At 48.6% G+C, this 23,663-nt stretch overlaps 1 protein-coding gene across 1 annotated transcript in view; it reads left to right on the top strand.

Moving 5' to 3' along the window:
* The window catches only part of ALK (ALK receptor tyrosine kinase), a 562,657-nt gene that overhangs the window by 487,316 nt on the left and 51,678 nt on the right, over positions 1-23,663 (top strand). The window contains exon 12 of the mRNA XM_074989826.1: positions 13,939-14,101. Within this exon, the coding sequence (XP_074845927.1) occupies positions 13,939-14,101 (163 nt within the window). The remainder of the gene's footprint in view (positions 1-13,938; positions 14,102-23,663) is intronic.

Genomic DNA, 23,663 nt, shown 5'->3' with positions numbered 1-23,663 from the left:
AAGTTATGAAATGAGCTAGAATTGCAGTAAAAATATGGTACTTAATAGTTTAACACATGGAAGCAAGGTGCTGAAGACAGTTCTTGCCTGGAACACCATTTGGTCTAGGGCCAGCCCTGCACAAACATATACATCCACTTGGGATTGCTAGCCCCAGTGCGTGCATAGATCATAGATTTTAATCCCTCCACTTGCAGATGACAGAAGCTTCATGCACAAGGCCTATTTGGAGAAATGGTTCTTGAGCTGTAAGAATTCTGTTGCTTGCATATGCTAGGATTAGAAGAAGAGTTTAACTGTGTATGTCAGCTTTAACGCACCAAAAGTTTGTATGCGCACCAAGCTGGTGAGAAGCTCTGGCCCCATGGTAAAATGAGATCCAGAATCTTTTTAGCCTCTGTCGCCAAATGTAACTGTTTAGATCAAGGGCTCCTAAACTTTTTGCTCATACAGCCTCTTTGTAATAAAAATGTCCTCACAAGATTCCTATAGGGTTGCCAACTTCCTAATTATACAAAACCAAACATCCTTGCTGCACCACCTGCCCCCTCTCTTCTGTGAGGTCCCCCTCAACACACACTCTCCATCTATCCACATGCTTTCACCTGGCTGGAGCAGGGGTTTGGGCTGTGTGAGGGGGTGAGGGCTCTGGCTGAGGATGCGATCCCTAGGATGGAGCTAGGGATGAGGGGAGGGATGCAGGTATGAGCTTTGGGATGGTGCTGAGGGGTTCAGAGTATGGGAGGGAGATCAAGGCTGGGGCAGAGGGTGGGTTGCTGCAGGAAGGGGTGAGGACTTCGGCTGTGAATGCAAGCTCTGGGGTGGGGCTGGTATGATGGGTTTGGGTGCAGGAGGACATTTGTGGAGCTGGGGGTTAGGATATAGGAGGGATTCAGAGTGTGCCTATGGGGTGCTTACCTCAACAGCTATCAAAAGCAGCCAGTATGTCTAGCTCCTAGGTGAAGGGGTCAGGGGATGCTTCCCAGGCCTACAGATGCTATCCCCCACAATCGACATTGGCCATGATCCCTGGGCAATGAGATCTTCAGAGCCATGTGGAGCCAGGGCAGGCAGGGAGTATGCCTTAGCCATGCTAATCTGCTGACCAGAATTTTAATAGCCTGGCCAGTGGTGCTGACCACAGTCACCAGGACCCCCTTTCAACTGGGCATTCCAGTCAAAAACTGGACACCTGAAAGCCTTTGATTCCAGATAGGCTGTAGGATGACGCTTTGTAAACCAAAATTCTGTCCTCCAGACTTCATTACCTTGCATGCACCATACATGTGGGGTCAGCCTACGCTTAGAAAAATGACAACCCCCACACACTAGAAATCGCCATGATGCCATCTGCTGAGCACATGACCCCATTTGCAGGCACGATCCACATTTCAGGAACCACTGGTATACATAATTGAAACTCATCTATGGGGTAAGAGCCCCAGGTTTGATATTTTTCTCTGTGTATGATGACGAAAGTTCATAGGGCAAAAATCATTTCTCACTATGCTTGAAATGTTTATTGTTGGGTCACTAATTGGCATCTTTACTGCCATTCTGATGATAAGGTGGAGCACTGCAAAAGGGTGGTGTCAGAACTGTATTCTCATTCCTGCTTCTTCCAGCCCAGAGTTCAGGCACTTACCTCTGAGGCAGGGTGGCTCGTGAAGTTCAAAGTGATGGTTGCTATCAGTGACTGTTAGCAGTGATGGCAGTGGTTAGACACCACTTAAATTCCACTGTAAGACTTCAGAATAGGGCCTAGTGAGATCTGATGGTTAGATTTACTGGTTATCTGCCACTTAGCCACATAAATGCTGCAAAATCTTCCTGGTGAATGTTTATTTGTATTTTAATTGCATTCGTTTTGGTTATACTTGCATTACTTTGGTGATTGTCCAACTGCGAGATGGGTCAGATGTATTTTCCTCGCCAAAACAGCCAATTTTAAGAAAATATTGGAGAGTTTTCACAGAATGAGAGAATTTTTAATTTGTAATCATGATTTATCATGTAATGGAAACCTGATTCAAAGAGTCAGCGTTCATCCAATCAAAGAACAAAGCTAAACATACCACGTGGCCTTTGCATGCAATCAAAATGTTCATTTTAATGCAAGCAGACAAGCTACAGGCCAAGAATTATTCCAAGAAACTACTTAGTAAATAACTTTTAATAATAAATAGGTCTTGAGAAATGATAATCCAGTCACAGACAGGGAAAGAGATTAATGATTGTATAAATTATTCATTATAATTTATTACCTTGGCTGTGATTCTCAGTGCAATTTTTGTTTCATTTTTTTTCTGAAATTGAAAGCTTCAGTTTATTAACACAATTAGCGGTCTGAGGCAAGATGTTTGAATCAGATCAATAGGGTACAACAGAAAGTCTTACAAATATAGGCTTGACTTGTCCAAAGTGATTAGTGATTTTACGTCTCTGATATTGGGTGTTTTGATTTTCAGGGTATTGGTGCTCAGCACTGGACATCTGGCCTATTTAAAATATCCAATTTGGGACCCAAAATCTTTAGTCGCTTTGGAACATTTAGACCAGAATATATTACTTTTCAGCAGCCGCAAACTGGATAATTATGGTGTGCTGAAGGTACTACCCCATCATGCACTGCAGAACAAGGAAGAGTTATACTGCATGTTACCTGACCATGTCATGGTTGCGTGCAAGTGGGAAATGCTATGTTGCTGTCCCAGTTGTTTAAAGGGTTGTGTTTCAGTGTTGCTGTTTCAACTGTGGAGAGCAAAGCTGTGCTGAAAATTGATTTGCTTTAAGCTGCCGTGACATGCAGCAATCCATGGAAACAGGTTAATGTAAGTTTTTAATGGCTTGTGTAGAGTGTAGTTGTTGTTTCTGGTACCTGGGGAAATCAATAACATACAGTGAGGAAATAGCCTCTTTTACGGGAAAAGGCCACTTCTGAGGTTGTTTGGACATTAAGAGAACCTTGGATCTTTGTTTTGTTATTTAACACTTCAGGCTCGTGGTATGTTTTTAATAAAGGTTTTAGACCAATGTGGGTTTCATGGGGAAAAAAACTGAGTTTAGTCTAGATCCATTTTTTTAGTTTAGATCTATTTGTCCTAATTCTTCTTAAAACCAGTGTTGCTCTCCCTCCCAGCCATCCTCAGCTACAGTTTGTTACTTGCTTAATCCAGCAATAAAGTTTGCAACATAAGGGACTGAACTTCAGTATCAAACACAAAGGAGAATCTGAACTAGGGGAAAGAAACGTTTCATAAGTCAGTACAGGAGTGATAAATAGTTGGCTGTGGATCTTGGGAGAAATCCTGGCCCCTTTGGAGTTTATGCAAAACCCCTAGTGCCTTCAAAGGAGCCGGGGTACCACTCATTGGCTACGTCTAGACTCGGACACTACATCAAAGTAGCCTATTTCAAAGCAGCAACATTGAAATTGGCTACTTCAACGCGTATTGTCCACACATCCTCTGGGGCTGCTGCCATCGGCGTTCAACGTTGAAGTAGTGATGGGGAACATCAAAAGGAGCCACACCAGAACGAAATGAGGAGCGTCCACACACACAAGCGCTCCCTGTCGAAATAAGGGACCAGGAAAGCCCACGGACGGGGTCACAGGCTGTACTAGCCCTTCTGGGACAACAGCAAGCCGCTCCTTTAAAGTGCCCCTCCCAGACACACCCGGCCTGCACAGCACGAGGCCTGCAGAGCGCTAGCCACACTCTCACAGACCGATGCACAGCAGCTATGGACCCCCAGCAGCAGCAGCAGCAGCAGCAACAGCACCTGGAAGCCTTGCAGGCAGTCACCCAGGGAGCAAGCGCCATGCTAGGTGCTGCACGAGATGCCACCCAGCAGCTCCTGGCGGGGGGACCTCCCAGGGTGCAGAGGGGGACGCTCCTGACCACCAGCTCCCCTGTTCCTGCCCTGCCAGGTGCTCTGCCAACTCTGGAGCTACCCCACCAGTTCCGAGTGGCGGGAGCAGCTGACCATGGGGAGTGGGACAATGATGAGTGGCTGCGGAACTTCCGCATGCGCCAGCAGACCTTCCTGGAGCTCTGCCAGTGGCTCACCCCCACGCTGAGGCACCAGGACACCTGGATGCGGCACACCCACCCCATCGAGAAGAGGGTCACAATAGCTGTCTGGAAGCCGGCCACACCAGACAGCACCGCTCCATGGGAAACCAGTTCGGAGTGGGAAAGGCCACAGTTGGGGCTGTCGTCATGGAGGTAAGGAGGCCCGGGCACGCACCCAATGGGGTGCGGGCGGGCCAGGGAGGGGGCCGGATGTGGGGCTGGGGAGGGAGAGGTGCCGGAGAGGGAGGGGCTGGGTGGGGGGGTGTCTGGGGAGGTGCCCAGGAGGGGAGTCTGGGGGGAAGGGGCTGGGGCACCCTGCACACCCTCATGCGTGCTTGTGTTCCCTCCCCACAGGTGGTCCATGCACTTAATGCCATGCTGCTCTAGAGGGTCGTCTGAGTCGGCAACCTGGACGCAGTCATCGCCAGATTTGCTACCATGGGGTTTCCGAACTGCTTTGGGGCCCTGGACGGGACCTACATCCCCATTTGCGCCCCAGACCACAGCGGGGGAAGATGAATCAACCGGAGGGGCTACCACTCTGTGGTCCTGCAGGCCTCCGTGGACAGCTGGGGCCACTTCCAGGATGTCTATGTGGGCTGGCCCAGCTGTACACATGACGCCTGCATCTTCCAGAACTCAGGCCTGTGCCACCGGCTGGAGGCAGGGACCTACATCCCCCAGTGGGAGGTCCCTTTGGGGGACACCACCGTGCCCCTTTACCTCGTGGCAGACACGGCCTACCCCCTCCAGCCCTGGTGCATGCGCCCATACACTGGCCCCCTCACTGCCAGCCAGGAGCGGTTCAGTGCCCAATTGAATCACGCCCACCAGGTGGTGGAGGGGACTTTCGGCCACCTGAAGTGCCGCTGGCGATGCCTCCTTGCTGGCCTGGATGTCAGACTCCAGAACATCCCGCAGGTTGTGGGCATATGCTGCACGCTCCACAACATTGTTGACAGCAGGGAGGAGGCCTTCGTCCAGGGCTGGGCATTCGATGCCGGTACGGGCTTCCCCCAGCCAGCTGCCGCACCCAGTCACCAAGCCCACCACAAGGGGGTACGGGTCTGCGAGGCCCTGTGGGCCCATTTTGATCAGGAAGACCTCTGAGTACCTCCTTGGCCTTCCCCGGAGGGCCCCCTGCACACCACCCACACTGCTCGCACACCGCCCCCACCGCCCACACACCATCCCCCCAACAAGCACATGTCTCAGGTTCTTTGAAAATAAACTGTGGCTATTGAAAACCGGTAAACTGTCTTATCTTCACAACAAAAACTGGAACCAATATACAAAGGAGGACAACTATATACAAATGGGAGACCAGTGGATGGCTTGGCCATCGGCCTATCAATCTGAGGTGGGTGTAGAGGGGCGTGAGCCCCAGCAGGTATGGGTGGCACCTCCCCCCTTGTCTGCAGTCCCTGGCACGGCTGGCTGGGGGCCAGGAGGACTGGCAGGTATGGCTGGGATGCCTCCACCAGCCGATCTTCACCCCCAGTGGGCTCCGGTCCTCGGGGGCTGGCAGGCAGCATGGCAGGTGGAGCAGCAGGTGGGGCAGCAGGGGTCGAGGCAGGTGGCATGGCAGGGGGGTGGCAGGTGGCGAGGCAGATGGGGCGGCAGGGGAGGCAACGGGTGGAGCAATGGGGAGACAGTCGGGGGGCAACAGGGTGCAGGAGCCAGGCGACAGCCTCCCGGATCGACCTGGATATGTCCTGGAATACACCCATGAACTCCTGCCATGCCACCCAGATGCCAGGTGGACTCCTCATGTTCAAACCGCAGCCTCTCCTCAGTCACTTCCACCTGCTGCCGGAGAGCTGCCAGGAGCTGGGAGTCCATGGGGCCCATCCCTGGGTCCACTGGTGGCATGCCTGTCCCACTGGCCTTGGAGGTGTCCCCAGGTGCTGGTGGTGGCTGACCTCCAGTGGGCTCTTGGGGACCACAGAGGGTACCTGGCTGCCTGGGGCCTCAGATGGTGCAGTTGCAGAGAGGGAGAGAGGAAGCGGAGGCTGTTCCTACTGTGCCCTGGCCTGTGGTCCATTCCCCTGTCCCCCCTTGGGTGCTGGGTCTCCATCCCCATTGGTGGGTGTGGTGTCCCTGTTGGGTGTCCCCATTGCATGGTCCCCCAGCCCCCGGGGTTAGGGAACAGTGCTATCCATGGGTGTGGGTGCTGACAGGTGTTGATGGCCATACCACTATCCTGGGACCATTCTGTGGCTGGACAGTTGCGGGTCGAGGTCCGCTGGGGGTGTGTGGGGCTCCCAGTCATATCTGGTGCCCCCACCCCATGGCCCAGGGGTGTGTGCCCTGTGGGGTACATACCTGACTGTCCACTGCTGCAGTTGGGGGAACCCCGCTGGGCGGACACCGGGCTGGTGCTCTGCGAGGGGAGGTCTATGAGGAGCACCCCCTCTTTGCTGCTGGACCCCTCCTCTGCTGTCCCTAGGGGTGGCTCCCTGGATGGGCCCCAGGGTGCAGGGCTGGCCTCCGGGCTGGACTCCAGCTCCTAGGCCTGCTGGGGCTCGTTGGCTGAAGTGTCCAATGTGGCCTGGGGGGAGGAGGTGTCCCGGGGCCCAGGATGGCCCTGAGCTCCCTGTAATAGGGGCAAACAGTGGGGGTGGCCCCAGACCAGCTTGTCAAGTCCCAGGCTCAGGCATAGCTCTGCCGCAACTCCTTCACCTTGCTCCGGACATGATCCGGAGTGCAGGCAGGGTGACCCCGGGTGGCCAGGCCCTCAGCCAAATGCTTCTGCATTCCACCACTTACTCCCCACCACGTGGAGCACCTCCTCCTCACCCCAGAGCCCCATCAGGTCTCAGAGCTCGGCCTCCGACCAGGAGGGGCCCTGAAGCTTTTTGTCGCCCCGTTTGGCTGCTGGGGGTGCCTGGGTCCCCTTGGGGGGGAGCCCTGGGGGTGCTCTGGGGGCTGGCTGGATGCTATGGCCCTGGTTGGAGGGATCAGGGTCTGTGAAGGGCGTGCAGGGCTGCCACGTGTCTGTGCTGCTGCCTGCACACTCTCAGCTTCCTGCCACAGGAAATCCGGGTCTGTGGTGCTTTAAGGGCTGCTGTGTGTGGTGATCATAGAGGCCCGCAGGGGCTGGACAGCACATCTCAACCCCTCAGCTGATAGCCACCATGGACGTTCCCGCCGTTTCGAAGTAGAGGGACACGGATTGTCTACACACACCCTACTTCGACGCTGAACATCAAAGTAGGGCGCTAGTCCCATCTTCGGATAGGAATAGCGATTTCGGCGTCTTGCCGCCTAACATTGATTTCAACGTCGAAATAGTACGCAGCATATGTAGACGCTATTGTGCCAGCTACTTCAAAGTAGCTGGCTAGTGTGGACGTACCCGTTGTGTTTTATATGCAACTCCTCTTCACACGTGTAGTTTCTTCACAAAGAGAAAAGATTTATAAAAGTTAGAATTGGAAAAAGCCCTTTTAATGTCCCAAGCAGCCTATCCTCCTAAACCAGTGCAGGATTGGTGTCTCCACTGCATCTCCTTGAGCTTTATCCACACTCACCCAAACTATGGGAGAGAGGAAGAACATCCACTCGGTTCAGAGAAGCAGGCAGATACATGGCTTCTTATCTGAATTACAAACTTTTGAGGCTCTGGCTATTAAAAATTAATCATGTTTGCATAACACACTTCTTCTGATGTAGCATTCCCCGTTGCACCAGCTTTTGGGAGACAGATGTAACATTTAGGAAGCTCATGTGAGAAAAAGCACATCACTTTTAGTTAACTGCACAAACATTCAGTTCCACTGGAGTCTGCTGAGGGCTCTGGAAACCTCTAGCCCATACAGAACACGGCCATTAGCATAGTCACTCCCATAACATCACATCACCACCACTCTGGGGCTTGTCTACTCTGTTCGTGAGTAATTCCATGCGTAGGCAAATTTTCACCAGAGGCATCTTATTATTCCAAACTGAGATGCTCATCTATGTATTTTATTGACTATATACGCTATGTAGCTGGCTTAGCCGCTAGGATATTACAATATTAAGTCATTATGATCGCTAGCGGAAGAAACCTTAGCTTTTTTCTTTTTTTTTGAGCAAATGAACATAACACATTTCCAGTGTAAGACTGGGTAGTTGAAGGATCAGATCCACAGAATCATTGTTTGAAAATTCTGATAAAGATTCTTTTACGAGACCATTAGTCCCTGAGATCATATTTTCTGATGCTTTCCCCCCAAGGTTGGGAGGTTGGTTGGTTTATTTATTTGGGTTTTCCCCCGTTATCTGTGTAATCTTCCAACCTATCTGTGCTAAGTCTTTTATGCTGATGTATTTTAAAGCAAAGTCCCAAACAGACTTCAGGATGTCTCTACTACATCTCCCTTTCCAGGGTCAAAACTGCTTGAGATGGGGGGGAGGGGGGAGCATGAGAGTGGGGAAGTTGGGAGAGGGTTGGAAATAAAAGATGTTCATATTGTCAGCATCACATACAATGGAAAGTTTTCTCAAAGAGGGTGACTATGCTATGCTTCCTAAAGATGGTCAGATTGAATTAAGAAAGTCATCAAGAAAATGAGATAATTTATTCTTAAGGCCCTAAATCCAAAGTCCACTGAAGTCCACAGAAAACTTCTGTTGACTTAAATGGGTTTGAAACAAGGCATAAGCCTAGAAAGAATAGCCAGGTGGTTAAAGTACTGGAGCTCAAAAGACCTGTATTCACTTCCAGATTTTGTCACAGGCTTCCTGTGTGAGCATGGGGAAATCATTTAATCAATCCTAACCTCAGTTTTCCATCTGTAAAATGGGGTCAATATCTGTCTATCTTGTAGGGTCAGTGTGAGGATAAGTTCCACTGATTGTGAGGTGTTCCTGAAAAAACATCATATTTGTATATAGCTCTTCTGCACTATATATATCTTGATCCCTCCTATGTCAAATCCCAAACAACTATAATTCTTTCTCATTTATCTCATAGCCTTAAAACTGTTAGTTAGTTTAGCCTCGCCACAATATTTTTTTACTACTATCCTCATTTTACAAGGGTGAAGATGGGGAATTTATGCCTGCACTGGCATTTTCTTCACTCATCCCTCCCCCATCAGGGAAATTCCACTACTAAGAGCAAGAGTAGACTGGCTGACATAAACCCCCCAGTGGTGCTCTGGCCATCCTGTCGAGACCAGCTCTGGCTTAGATGTCAAAATGGCTAAAATGCCAGTACTGTGTCTGTGCTAACACTTCCTCCGTTGCTCCCACAAGTGCAGCTGCGAATGTTGTAGTGAACTGATGGCAATGTTGAAGAGTTGTTCCATTGCAGACACAGCAAGAAGAGTGAATTGGCTTGCCCAAGGTCACAGTGACAGATATTCAGAAAATATGTTTTCGATCTTTCATTTTTAATTACGCTAGGATCTTACTAATGGGATGTACTGGATTTCATGAATTAGCATATAATCAAAGACAACCAGTGGTGCCCAAGAGAAATTCAAGGATCACCACACTTATGGTTTTTGTTCTTCCATAGTCACCACAGGCCCCCCCTCCCCTCAAAATAAATGCCCTCCCCCTCCCACAGAGGCAGGTGCCCCCAGCCCTCCCATTCTAACTCAATGCCCTCTGCCAGAGCCAAGCACCCCACCCCCACTGTGCTCAAGTTGCCGATGACTCATCAGAACTGCTACGGCTGCTGGAGCAATGCCGGGGCCAGAGCTGTGCAAGACAAGCTGTGCCGAGGCCATAACCACACAAGCCGCACAGAGGCTGCAGGAGCTGCAGCAGGGCAAGAGGCACAGGAGGAGCTGCCGCTGATGCCAGGTGCATATCCCACCAAGTGGTGACGCATGTGTACGGAGCGGGCAGCAGGCGCTCTACACGTGGCGCTCTGGGGAGCCACATTTCTCCACACCGCGGTGTCCAGGTCACCACATGTGACAAGTAGCAACTGTACTGGACACCAGAGCAATAGAGAAACCAAAGGCACATGCATCATATGCAGTTTGCTACTTAATTTTGATTATATATAATCAGAAAAACATAAAACAGGAAGGAACCTCAAGAGGTCATCAAGTGCAGTTCCCTGCATTCGTGGCAGGACCAAACACAACCTAGACCACTCCTGACAGGTGTTTGTCTAACCTGCCCTTAAAAATACCCAACAATGGAGATTCCACAACCTCCCTGGGTAATTTGTTCCATTGGTTAATCATCCTGACAGGAAGTTTTTCCTAATGTTCAATGCAATCCTCACTTGCTGCACTTTAAGCCCATTGCTTCTTGTCCAATCATCAATGCTTGAGGAGAAACATTTTTCTCCCTCCTCCTTGTAACACCCTTTTATGTAGTTAAAAAATCTTACTCTTCTCTTTTCCAGACTAAACAGTCCCCGTTCCTTCAATCTTCCCTCGTAGGTCATGTTTTGTAAACCTTCAGTTATTTTTTTGTCTCTTCTAGACTTTTCCCAATTTGTCCACATCTTTCCTTCAATGTGGCACTCAGAACTGGACACATTATCCTACTAAGGTCTAATCAGCGTGGTGCAGAGTGGAAGAATTAATTTTCATGTCCTGCTTAGAGCACCCCAGCTAATGCATCCCAAAATGATGTTTGCTTTTTTCGCAGCAGTGTTCTACAGTTGATTTGTGTTTAGCTTATGTCCACGATGATGCCCAGATCCCTTTCTGCAGCCCTCCTCCTTCAGCAGTCATTTCCCATTTTGTATGTATGCTATTAATTGTTCCTTCCTAAAGGAAGTATGCTCATCCCTCACTATACAAACACAATCGGTTCCATCTTTCTGCTCGTAGGTGAAAACTCGTAAGAGGGACGCTAAAGTCTCATTAAAATGCAGGTAAAAGTCGCTGATTGGTGAAGGAGTGGCAGCATGTGGCACTGCTTTTGAAAGGCCAGAGAACTTTGGGTGCGGGGTCAGTTTAAAGGCTGGGGGCAGTTTGGGGTCATGAGTGGGCGGGAGGGTTGAAAGCTGGTGGGGGGTAGGGACCGTGGGGGCGGTTAAGGCTGCTGCAGGTTGGCTGTGTGGGTGGCGGGCGGGGGGCAGGCTGTGGTGGGTTAGGTCTGTGGGACCAGCATGGGGGGGGTGTCAAGGAGCCATGGGCCGTTCGACAGGGGTGGGTCAGGCTGCCGTGGGCTGGGGCCGCGAGGCTGGCAGTGAGGTTAAGGTCGCCGGAGCTGGCAGGGGTCAGGCTGCCATGGGTTGGGGCTGCAGGGTGCCGGGGGGGGCGGGCATCAGAGTGCAGCAGGTTGGAGCCACGGGAAGTAGGGTAAAGCTTGTAATAGTGGGGGGAGTTCACTCGTCGAGTGACCAAAGGTGTGTATATGTGCCCCTTGTTTCAGTGAGTACTCGTAAGTAAAGTACTCGTTTAACGAGGGATGACTGTACTTTGCATTTGTCCTATTGAATTTCATCCTGTTTACCTCAGACCACTTCTACAGTTTGTGTAGATCATTTTGAATTGATTATAATCAAGCTTATACGCAAGGGACTGTGGGCCCCATGCACCCCTCTTTGAGCTGCTGCCCCCACCCATTCCCCGCTCCTCTTGCCTGCCCCCTCCAGGTCACTTGCAGTCTGACTGCCGATTTTACAGTGCTGGGGAGGCTGCAAGGAGTGGCCTCCTGTGGCCAACATCAGGTGGCATTTCACTGGCCCTCAGAGCCAGCTGAGCCCTGCTTCTCCACAGGTGACATGCTGATAGCTTTCCCTCTTCGTTGAGTAAATGGGCCTACTCTGTCCTTCGGCTTTCTCTTGCTGCTAATATCTTTTAAAGTGTTTTCTTGATTCCTTTTATGTCTCTCTAGCTAGTTTGAGCTAATGCTTTAGAGCAGCGATGAGCAGCCTAGGCAAGTGAGTGGTCTGTTTAAATAGCCCTCCTACATCTCAGTGGGCTTCAAGTTTGTCGTAACCAAGATGATCTCCCAAGACAGAGTAGTTTTGCTAACTGCGCTTGCATACCTAGCATTTGCAGTGAGTGCTGATGGAGACAGAGGAGCAGTTTGATTAGAAGCAGAGGAAATGTGCGGCTCTTGCAGTCAATGGTGTGTGCAATCAGCACACATCCCACTTTTTGTGTTCTTGGCAATCCTGCATACAGGCAACATTTTAAAAAAAGTATTTCAGGAAAACCATAAAACCCTAGCGGGGGGTATGCAGCGTGAGGGCTGCAGCTCACTCCCTACCGCATCAGCACATATTGCATATATAATCTGTCAGGCTAATGAGATCTTAATAACATGAGGTGTCACAAGAAGACTGGCTCTGGTGATGAATCTTTAAATGGGGAGGGATTGCAGTTTCATCTGTGTGAATTATGAAATGCGCAGATGAGCAAGATTCTACTGTACAAATCTATGTGAACAGGGGCCAAAACCCAAGCTGTTGAAAATGATTATTGTGGATCTTTGCTGAGGATCTGACAAGTAATGGATACAGCTGAATTCTGGTTATGTAAAGCTCAGTTCTCTCAAACTGTTATCTGAAACTAAATCATGATTAAAACAAAAAAGCAGTAAAGTAGCACTTTAAAGACTAACAAAATAATTTATTAGGTGATGAGCTTTCGTGGGACAGACCCACTTCTTCAGACCATAGCCATACCAGAACAGACTCAATATTTAAGGCACAGAGAACCAAAAATAGTAATCAAGGTTGACAAATCAGAAAAGAAATTATCAAGGTGAGCAAATCAGAAAGTAGAGGGGCGGGGGGGCAAGTCAAGAATTAGATTAAGCCAAGTATGCAAAAGAGCCCCTATAGTGACCCAGAAAATTCACATCCCGGTTGAAACCACGGGGTTAATGTGTCAAATTTGAATATAAAAGAGAGTTCAGCAGCCTCTCTTTCCAAACTAGTGTGAAAATTTCTCTTCAGTAAGACGCAAACTCTTAAGTCATTAACGGAATGTTGGCTGACCAGTTTGTGGATCAGGAGTGTTTTTATGTCTGTTTTGTGCCCATTAACTCTTTGTCTAGGAGAGTTTGAAGTCTGTCCAGAGAGGGTGCTAAACTCTCTTTTATATTCAAATTCAACACGTAAACCCGTGGTTTGAAACGGGATGTGAATTTTCTGGGTCATTACAGGGGCTCTTGCATACTTGGCTTAATCTAATTCTTGACACGCTCCCCTCCCCACCACCCCTCTACTCTCTGACCTGCTCACCTTGATCATTTTTTTTCTGATTTGTCAACCTTGATTACTATTTTTGGTTCTCTGTGCCTTAAATATTGAGTCTGTTCTGTTATAGCTACTGTCTGAAGAAGTAGGTCTGTCCCACGAAAGCTCATCACCTAATAAATTATTTTGTGAGTCTTTAAAGTGCGACTAGACTGCTTTTCTGTTTTAATAGTATATAGACTAGCACGGCTCCCTCTCTGTTGCTAAATCATGATTGTTTATATTACTTACAGCGGAAATTCTCAAATTTTTTCTGTTATCCAGAATTTTTCCACTCTTCTCAGTCAGGCCCCAGTATCAGAGGTGGTGCTTTATATTCTTATTTAGTAAACTGTAAAGTACCAGCAGGGTAAATTGCGCTGGTATGTTTATTCATGGTCCAGTGGACAGAGCATTTGACTTGGATCCTTTTATCGGCGTGCAGTATGATCTTGAGCAAGTCACTTGGCCTCCCTGTGCTTCAGGAAAAGAGAGAGAATGTTCCTGATTGTGAGGGGAAAATAATCCCTATGAAAGTGCTAAGTATTGTTATGACAGTGCTGGATTATGTGGAGCCTTATGAATGACTATTTACCCTTTCTCCAGAGTCTGGATATTCTCTTGGTCCTAGTGCAAGGAGGAGTAAAAAAGGGGAAGAATAGTAAGACTGTCACACATTCAGAGTGTATTTTGCATCTGTTCTTATTTTAGATCAGTGGTTGTTCACTACGTGTGGTGCCAGTGGACCGCAAGGACCCACTCAGACCCAGTGTAACGATGCCTACAGGAACTCCAATCTCAGCGTTGTTGTGGGGGCTGAAGGAATTTTCCAGGGTGTGCAGGTCTGGAGAGTGCCAGCAACCAATACCTACAGGTGAGAATCTCCCTCTGATTTTCATGACACGTCATTGACAAGACTGAAATTTTCTCCCATCTCCAGATATGTCCTTAGTACCTCAGATGACCATTCTCAGAATATTAGTACTTGGCCAAATGTGGATGGACTTTCATGGGGACTGCAAAAGGCACATCCCTGACAAATTTCAAGTTTGTGATTCAAGGAAGGGAGACACACAGGACAGCGTCAAAAAAGCGGTTGGTGTTAAGAACTAATGTTGGCAAACTTGTCCGTTTTCTCTCCTGGGTTCTGAGAAATAGCCTCTCTGTTTTGCTGAACCTTAAAAGTCAGCCTGGGGTAAAAATCAAGGTTGGGGAATTTCAGCCCAAATGATCAGTGTGGCAAAGTTATAAGCAACTGACATCAAGGATTTGTATGGGAAGCAATGAGCAGCCTTAGCTATAAGCATCACTATCAGGTCTAGATATAATTTAATAGGATCATCAAGATGTTCGCATGCCAAAATTGAATAAACTGCCCACAGCACAAACCACGTGCATTTTTTAATCTCTGAAGTGTTTTTTCTACCTCTAAGCCCTTTAAAAACAATAATAATGAAGAAGAAAAAGAGATTCTAAGATTGGTGGCCCAAACGGTTGCACATATATGTGCTCTAATCACATATGCAGACTTCGCTATTGCCAACTAAATGACATTCATTGCATACTGATTTCTGCAGTGCTTGCTGAATTCATGGAACTGCTTTATAAATCCAGTGAGTAGACTGAACCTATAAACTCTGGATTAGGCATGACATCTCACCCACTTGAGAGCAGTAATGTATGTGCAGGGGTCAGCAGCCCATAACTAACCTCCATCAAACCCAAATTGCTGCTCAACAACCCAAGAACATACGCCAATCCCACTAATTTCAGTGGGCAGCACAGGATGTGCAATGGGAAGTACAAATGTTGAAACGATTAGACTCACTGGCTGGTCAAATTTGGCCCAGAACTTTCTGGTTTTGTTAGATGTAATTTTTTTATGAAATATGCAACTCAGGGCGCCATACTTTTTTAAAGAGAGAAATCTGTCGGAAACACTTTTTTAACAAAAAAATATTTCCCCAGCAGTGTATTCAATGGCAAGTTTGTGCTAGTACAATAGGTCCCCAAAAGTGACCCTGGTGAGGATCAAATGTAAAACTGACTTACCTAGTTTCCTTCTTAGTGCTGAGAGAAATGCAAACTGGTAAATAAACAGTATACATACTGAAAAGTCAGATTCTTTTCATTTTTTATAATACATTACATAGCTTATAACATAGAGACAGTTTTTTAAAAACTTAGATGACTTACTACCCGACATGATGCTTTTAATAACCAGATACTCTTCTCTTTCTTCTGTGAATTTTTATTTTTATTTTTATTTTCTACCCTGAACTAATTGTCCTGGTTAGTGTGCATGATCTTTCCAGGCTTATGCAACAGGCAGTTCTAATATTAAAGTGATAAAACGAGCAGTCTAAATTTAATAGAGGCCTGCTTAATTGGCTGTGTGCTTGTCAACACAGAGATCATCAGACATGGTTCCAAATATTTTAATCAGGCTACTACTGGGGGAAAAAAAAAGTTGTTTCTGGATAAAAGAGCACAGTCAAAATTGAACCCACTGTAACTAAATAACAACATGGGCCATACCATGCTATCAATTTTTTTAAAGACCTCAACATTTAAATCAATTATTCTGCAGTGGATTTTTAAGCAGAACTCCCCTATGAAACAATGGTACGGTTCTGCTTAACGCTTATTGACACATTCAGATCTTTTAGTCTTTTCGAGCTTTTTTGTTTTTATTGAAAGGGAATTACAGTACTGGCCATGCATCTTCATCGTCAGTATCAGGACACCAACAAAATCAAAGAAAACAGCCTTGTGAAATTGACTAGCCTGGGCACAAAATCTATTTGCACACCTATTACCATGAGGATTGATGATAATGAAAAAAAATTAATGATGCTTTATTCACCCATCAAAAAAATGACTTGCCTAGGGTGCATGGGTGAGTAAAATTTTTCAAGGCTGGCACACAGTGAATATGCATATAAAATATAACCCAAAGAGGTGAGGCAATAAATTAAACACAAAAGACTGACATTTCTTTAATACCACAGCCCAAGGAAGAGCCAGCATCCTTGCAGCAATTACAGGCTGATTTTGCCACATAGTACAGATTGCAAGAAGAGCTGAAATTACAGCTGTTCAGTGGGGGTACCCGTTTACTTCTATGTGTGTGAAACACCTGGCAAACTTTTAGGTTCCGTGTAAATAATTAACGGCTAACTGGCTAACTTTTTAGTTCCTGATGTACAGATGGAGTGAGGTGTTGTTCTGCACCCCTTAAAGAGGTAGCACAGATAATCACAGCCACTTGGAATTCGGGGGAGTGGAGCTATAAATGGTTCAAACTGGACTGCTGCAGGCCCTCAGGATAGCAAACAGCTCTGAAGGCGTGTCCGATTACAACAGCTTCCCAGAGTTGGTCAGAAACTCCCTAGCCTTGCATGCAGCATCCCTTGCCCTGATCTATCCCTCCCGTTTCTAGTCCCCAGTGTGCCCCCTGTGCAAGGATGGTCTGTAGGAGCTGGTTTTGTAGCTGTCTGAACAGGTCCTTTTCTGGATATGGGTCTTTTACAGACACTTCCTGTCACTCCAGCCCTTTCATTCAGTCTGACCAAGTAAGGATGACGCCTCACTACTGATATTGATCTATCTAATAGATATTAACAAGTGTGTGACTAACTGCTAGGCACTTATGACACAAGTTAAAATGTAGGTTCATGGCATTTTGTTCTCAGGACACCCAGACGTAAACCACCGTGTTATCTCTCAGCCTCAGCAAGAGAGAGCTGTGCTGGAAATTAAACTCTGAGACATCTACCTTTCATATCAGTCTGTCTCCTTCATCAACCAATTCCTCAAGACTCTGCCAGTCTAAACCTTGCCTTGCAGGTCATAGTCACTGAGCCCCAGTTCCTGCGGTCGCCAGAGACATTTTGCATTCCCCTGTCCTCCTCACTGGACACATAGGCTACGTCTACACGTGAAGCCTACATCGAAGTAGCCTATTTCGATGAATAACGTCTACACGTCCTCCAGGGCTGGCAACATTGATGTTCAACATCAACATTGCGCAGCACCACATCGAAATAGGCGCTGCGAGGAAACGTCTACATGCCAAAGTAGCACACATCGAAATAAGGGTGCCAGGCACAGCTGCAGACAGGGTCACAGGGCAGACTCAACAGCAAGCCGCTCCCTTAAAGGGCCCCTCCCAGACACAGTTGCACTAAACAACACAAGATCCACAGAGCCGACAACTGGTTGCAGACCCTGTGCATGCAGCATGGATCCCCAAATGCAGCAGCAGCAGCCAGAAGCCCTGGGCTAAGGGCTGCTGCACACAGTGACCATAGAGCCCCTCAGGGGCTGGAGAGAGAGCGTCTCTCAACCCCTCAGCTGATGGCCACCATGGTGGACCCCACAATGTTGAAGTTGCGGGACGCGCAACGACTACACGGTCCCTACTTCGACGATGAACGTCGAAGTAGGGTGCTATTCCCATCCCCTCATGGGGTTAGCGGCTTCGACGTCTCGCTGCCTAACGTCGATGTTAACATCAAAATAGCGCCCAACACGCGTAGCCATGACGGGCGCTATTTCGAAGTTAGTGCCGCTACTTGGAAGTAGCGTGCACGTGTAGACACGGCTATACAGAAATTGTTTCTCTGGAGGCAGTGAACTTAAAGGATACACCAGTCTGTTACATTATCTGAAAATTCCCTTGACTTCAATAGCGCAGCACTGAAATAATTTACCCATAAAACAAGAATAAGTTTATTAACAAAGACCTGAGATATGAGTGATATTAAGGGAGAGAAAAAGAGAGAGGTGTGATTACAAACAAAGCACACTTTCTAATGACTAAAACTTAATTTTAGCAGGTTATGATCTTTTCCTAAGCCCAAATTCCTAGCATCTCTAGCCCTCAGGGGAGAGGAGGGTGTCCAACCTTTTATGATCGGAGGCCACACACAAAATAGCCACAAACAGCCTTCCCCCAGGCTTAACCCCCCCGCCCACCTGCAGCCCTAAACCGCCCCCAGCCTAAGATCCCCACAGCCCCAAACCTCCTCCCACTCCCAGCCTTAAACCCCCCGGCTGCCTCACACCACCCCCGAGTCTTAAACTCCCCACAGCCCCCAAACTGTCCCCTGCCCACCCCAGGCTTAACCCCTTTTGCAGCCCCAAACCGCTCTGCCGCCAGCCCTGCACCCCAGCTGGAGCTCTGCCCCTGGGGCCAGTGGCAGCTCCATGCCCCAGCCACCAGGGCTCTGTGGCAGCCACAGCAATCAGCCCTGTGGACTGGATAAAGAGGCTCCACAGGCTGCCTGTTGGACACCCCTGGGCTAGAGGATGCCATTTTCACAAACTCAGAGTTTTGATCGGTAAGTCCCCTATATGACAGGTAACTAGAATGCCTTTTTGATCTCCTTATATTACCCAAAGCCCATTGTCTCTGCCTCAAAAGCCAGGAAGGTGTCCTGGGGACCAGACTTTACCCCAGTGTGCTTAATAAGTAGTCTCCCCACCCCCACGCGCACATTGGCTTGATGGTCTGCTTACCTTGGAAAATAAACTTTTGTTTCCCTCTGCCTGGAATCAAGCCAGCTAGATAAGTCTTGGGCAGGCGATTCTATGCATTGCCTCCCAAACATATTTTAAGGGCAAGTCTTCAGCGCAGTGGAAGATCAACCCTGCTGCTGTTGATCTTCTGGAGTTCTATTTAGCGCACCTAGGAGGGATGTGCTAAATTTAATTTATAGGGCAGTCAACGGGAGTGCATGCTCCTGTCGAGCTCTGTTAGTGGAAATGGCTCAGAAGCCTGAATTAAGATACGTCACTTCTAGTACGTAATTAACATAACTAGACTTGTGTGCCTTATTCAACCTTCCACTCTAGTGTAACCTGCCCTAAGACTATGTAGCCAGCACAGAGATCCCTCTTTGTGCACTAGCTGTAGATACACCACAGAATGATTTTGAGGATTAAGATGTCACCAATTGACACATGATACGTTCAAGGACACCCCACAACAGTGTGCTGGAAGTGGTGAGTATGGCAGGTCTGGTGCGAGTTACAGTACAGTGGGCTGTCTGTCCTTCAGCACTGAGGCATTTCCTGGTCACAGCTTACCAAAATAAAAGCTGTAGCAAAAGGAGAGGTCAGCCCCCCAGAAAACTCCCCTCCAGCATGAACCCAGCAAAACCCACTTGCACCAAAGAACTGAAAAACAGTTAAGCCTTGTCATCTGCCCTGAAGGTGAACAGATCTGGGCTCTTTCAGTTCACAGCTCTCGTAGGCAGCCCATGTGAGCAAGGAGAGCTGGATTTGCCCCTAGCTGGATTTTGTATGGAAAAAACCAGCAGCATCAGGCAAAACAAGACAATATCTGTTTCCTTCTGGAGTTTACTATAAAGTTTTCCATCCTTCACATCTATGGCCAGGATCAAAGATCGGAAAAGTGAATGAGGGAAAAACTAAGATTCACTCCCACCTGCCATACACATTCATCCATATTTAGAACCACGCCCTAAAAGTTCCTTTCAGTTACTTCCTCTGCGTTCCCCATTCTGTAATTTTCATTGGCATCTGGTGCATCCAAGTCCCGTATGGGACTGGAATCCTATGGAAGAGGCTATTCTTTCTTGTGCAGTGGTGTCAGCCTTGACATCCTGATCCTTTTCCCTCCTCCCAAACAATCCCCATTACTTTCTCCATGCTGCTGCCTATGTGTGGAATGGACTCTCTTTCCCCAGTTCTCTGAGACGCTGTCCTGACGTCTCATGCAAATCCCCCGTGATGAGGTGAACTAGGCCCTGATGCCCTACAGGAAGCCAGGGGCGTTGCCACATGCCACCCCAGTGACAGGAGCAGGAGACCCTCCCAGCAGGATAGAGTGGCTGTCTCTGTGGCAGCCAATCAGGGCCCAGCAGGTCAGTATAAAAGAAGCTGCTGAGCTACAGCCTAACAGTTCCTCATGGAAACTCGAACCAGTCAAGTATATGTACTGACTGAGAGACCAGCAACACAATGGACATCTCCGAGTACAAGATGAACCTAGACCTGGGGAAGACCCTGTGACAAGACTGGCCACAAGCCTAATATAGGAACTGACATCACTCTGAACAAGGCTAGTCAGATCCCACCCTCAGAGCCTTGAAGACAACCAAACAAGACCTTGTGCAGTACCCTTGGCTGCAGAGGGGCACCCACAAGTGGGTGGACCACATTACACCCTCTAAAACTAACGTCTTCATCAATGTCCACAACTCCTTGATATAATAAAAGCTAAAAGGAAGAAAGGCTGGAAGGAAATCAAAATTATTCTCCCCTCTGGATTTCCTGGGCTGCTCTGTCTTAGAGGCCTCAGTTCTGCAAGCCAACAAGTTAGCATGCTTCTGACATGTGTCAATGCTCTCTATTGGCCAAGGATCCACACTATGAAGACGAAACATTCTGTTTGTTTCAGTAGCAGTTGGCATCTTTTGAGGAATGAGGAGCAGCCATGGAGATGCATCTGCTGCTCACATTTGCCTGAAGCCTGTGAATGAGCCACTAGTGGCGTTTCTTGTTCTTCCTGACTTTATGGCTTGTATGCGAAATCTGTTCAGATGTAGCAAAATATGGCTCCTAATTGCAGCCGATTAGCCCAGCAGTGTGCCTTGTTGGATGGTGCACCTCATTAGGCATTGCAATGTCCTTCTGCAAATCAGCTCAGTAAACTCCTGGCCTGTGTAGCATCTGTTCCAGGGACCCTAAGCAGTGTCCCTCATTTTCTCTCCTGGCTCCCGTACAGCCTTATTAAGGAATGATTGGTTTGGTTGCAAAAAGTGTTATCAATATAATTGTCACATTCCAAGCACCTCATCTGCTTTCTGAGGTATTTGGCGCTCCACAGTTGCTTCAGCATCATGCTTGCTCTGTGCTGACTGCTTTGGAGCAGAATCCCAAAGCCTCATTTTTTTCACACTAATCCAGGAGTGGGGGAGGTTTTTGGTTTTTTTTTGGCATCGGGGCCATTGACCAACCGAAAAATCAGCCAGGGACTACACAAAGCAAGAAGCAAAAAAAGTCTCACCCCTCATTGATGTGGTCCCCAACTGAGACACCTCACTCCCCTTGTGCTCCAGCCCTATGCAGGAAAGAGGACCCCAGTTCAGGGCTTCCCTCAGGCCAGATTAATTCTTCTGGGAGCCTGGTGTCAGTAGATTTTTTGGGCCCCTAGGCTCTGGGGGAGGGCCAAAATGAGAGGTTGATTATGTGAGAGAGGATGCCAGGGAGCAGGGTGGGGGTGGAGGGTCTGGCTGGGAGGGAGGGGTAGCTCAGTGATTTGAGCATTGGCCTGCTAAGCGCAGCATTGTGAGTTTAATCCCTGAGCAGGCCACTTTGGGATTGGAGCAAATAAGTGCCAGGGATGGTGCTTGGCCCTGCTAAGAGGGCAGGGGACTGGACTAGATGACCTCCTGAGGTCCCTTCCAGCTCTGAGAGATGTGTATCTCCATTTTTTTATATATATAATCATTATATAAAGGGTGCAGGAGCAGGCTGGGGGTGGATCTGGGTGGGAAAGAGGGTGCAGAAATGGCCTTGGGGTTCAAGGTCTAGGCAGGAGGTAAGGAGCAGGAGTGGGTTGGGGGTCTGGGTAGGAGGGGGTGCAAGAGTTGGCTGGAGTGGAAGTGGGCTGCAGGGTGGGGGTGGAATTGCAGGGTCTGGTCAGGCAGAGAGTATGTGAGGGGAGGGGGATGACACTTATTTACACAGATCTCTGGGCACATCACTCAGAGCCCCCTGCCACTCCCAGGGACCCTCTTCTCCCTGCCCCATCGGCTGCTTATCACTCACTTCAATTCTGGCCAATGGAGCAGTGGAGGAAAAGCTTCCAGACCAGCATATCCGTGCACTGCTATTCCCTCAGCCGGCGTGCGGGAGGAGCAGCAGTATGGAGATGCTTCCTGCCGCACCAGGCAGAGCCTATGAGCTAGATCGAGACCAGGCTAGCTTGGACCTGGCCCATGAGGCTTGGGGCTCCCTGTCCCCACCACCACACACCCAGCACTGAGCTGGCTCTGGTGCTTCAGCCACATGGGCTCCCTGCTGTGCAGAGACAGAGCCCTGAGCCTCATGGGCCAGATCCAGGCAAGCTGCAGGTTGGATCCAGCCCACGGGCTGTATGTTCCCCACTCCTGCATGTGAAGCTCAGCCAAACTGTTATTGGCCACTGTGGGAAGACAGGATACTGAGTCAGCTGGACCATTGGTCTGACCCCATATGGCCATTCTGATGTTCATATGTAGAGCCCAGCTATATCTGCCCCCAGTGTAGCCCACGAGACCCCACTCCCCTCCCACAGCTGAGATAGAGCCTGGGAGTCCTCATTGTGTTTGTGTCTCTTTGCCGCTGCAGAGTTAGTGACAAATCTTAGTCATTCTCCCTTAAGTGACTTGCACAGGATGTCAGAATATGTTAGTACTGGAGCCGAGTGGGTTTAATATTTATTTTATTTTCTTTCTTTTGTATAGGAATTGGATTAGATTAGGAGACACTACTCCTGTCAGCCACATACACCCACCCAGAGGGAAGAGGGGAGCATATGGGCGCGCGCACACACACACGCACGCACGCGCACACACACACACACACACACACACACACACACACACACACACACACCCTCCACAGGGAAGTGGGGAGCCAGCCACACACACAGAGCAGAGTGTAGGGGGAGCCCAGTTCCCCCACACATTCATACACTAGGGAAGTGGGGGGCTCCAGTGATCTGAAGAAGTGGGTCTTACCCACAAACGCTCATGAGCTAATACATGTGTTAGTCTTTAAGGTGCTACAGGACTGCTTGTTGTTTGCTGCTGGCAGATAATTGCTGTTATCTGCCAAAAAACTAGAGTCTTCAAGTGCCCTACTAGCTCCTGGAAAGAGGCAACATGAGAGGAGAAAAGGCTGACAGGGTTGATTCTCCCCTCTTCTCCCATCATGGTTTGCTGCTTGGCTTGTACTGAGCGTGCTCAGCATAGGCTATGCCTGGGGGGACACAGGTGGCCACATACACCCCCACCATGGCCCCGCTCCATCTCACAGTCAGCACTGAGCTGCACCACTTCCAATGAGTGCCCTGAGGGGGTACATGTTTCATATGAAATGTAAACGTCAGAGGACTTGGCCTGCCTTGTTTGCAAAAGTGTGCTTGAACTTGCTCTTACCAGTCTAGGCTCTCCCTATTTACCTTCAGGCCCTTCACACAGGTTTGCAGCTGTTTGTGCAAGAACCTTCTCCCTTGCAGCTCCTGCCATTTGCTGCAGTTTCCTTACCTGCTTCCTCCGGACTCCTCCTGCTGAATCTTGTATTTATAGCTCCTCATCATGCTCTCTGTCCCTATGTTCAGCTTTAAAGATAGCAAGGAGTACAGAGCCCTGAGACGGGGAGTCCCTCTACACAACAAAGTTCAGGCCCTTGTTCAACAT

This window comes from Carettochelys insculpta, chromosome 3 (genome assembly GCF_033958435.1).
Source record: "Carettochelys insculpta isolate YL-2023 chromosome 3, ASM3395843v1, whole genome shotgun sequence".
Lineage (NCBI taxonomy): Eukaryota > Metazoa > Chordata > Testudines > Carettochelyidae > Carettochelys > Carettochelys insculpta.
The sequence above is the reverse complement of the archived record's forward strand: the minus strand, read 5'-3'. Positions and strand labels throughout refer to the sequence as shown.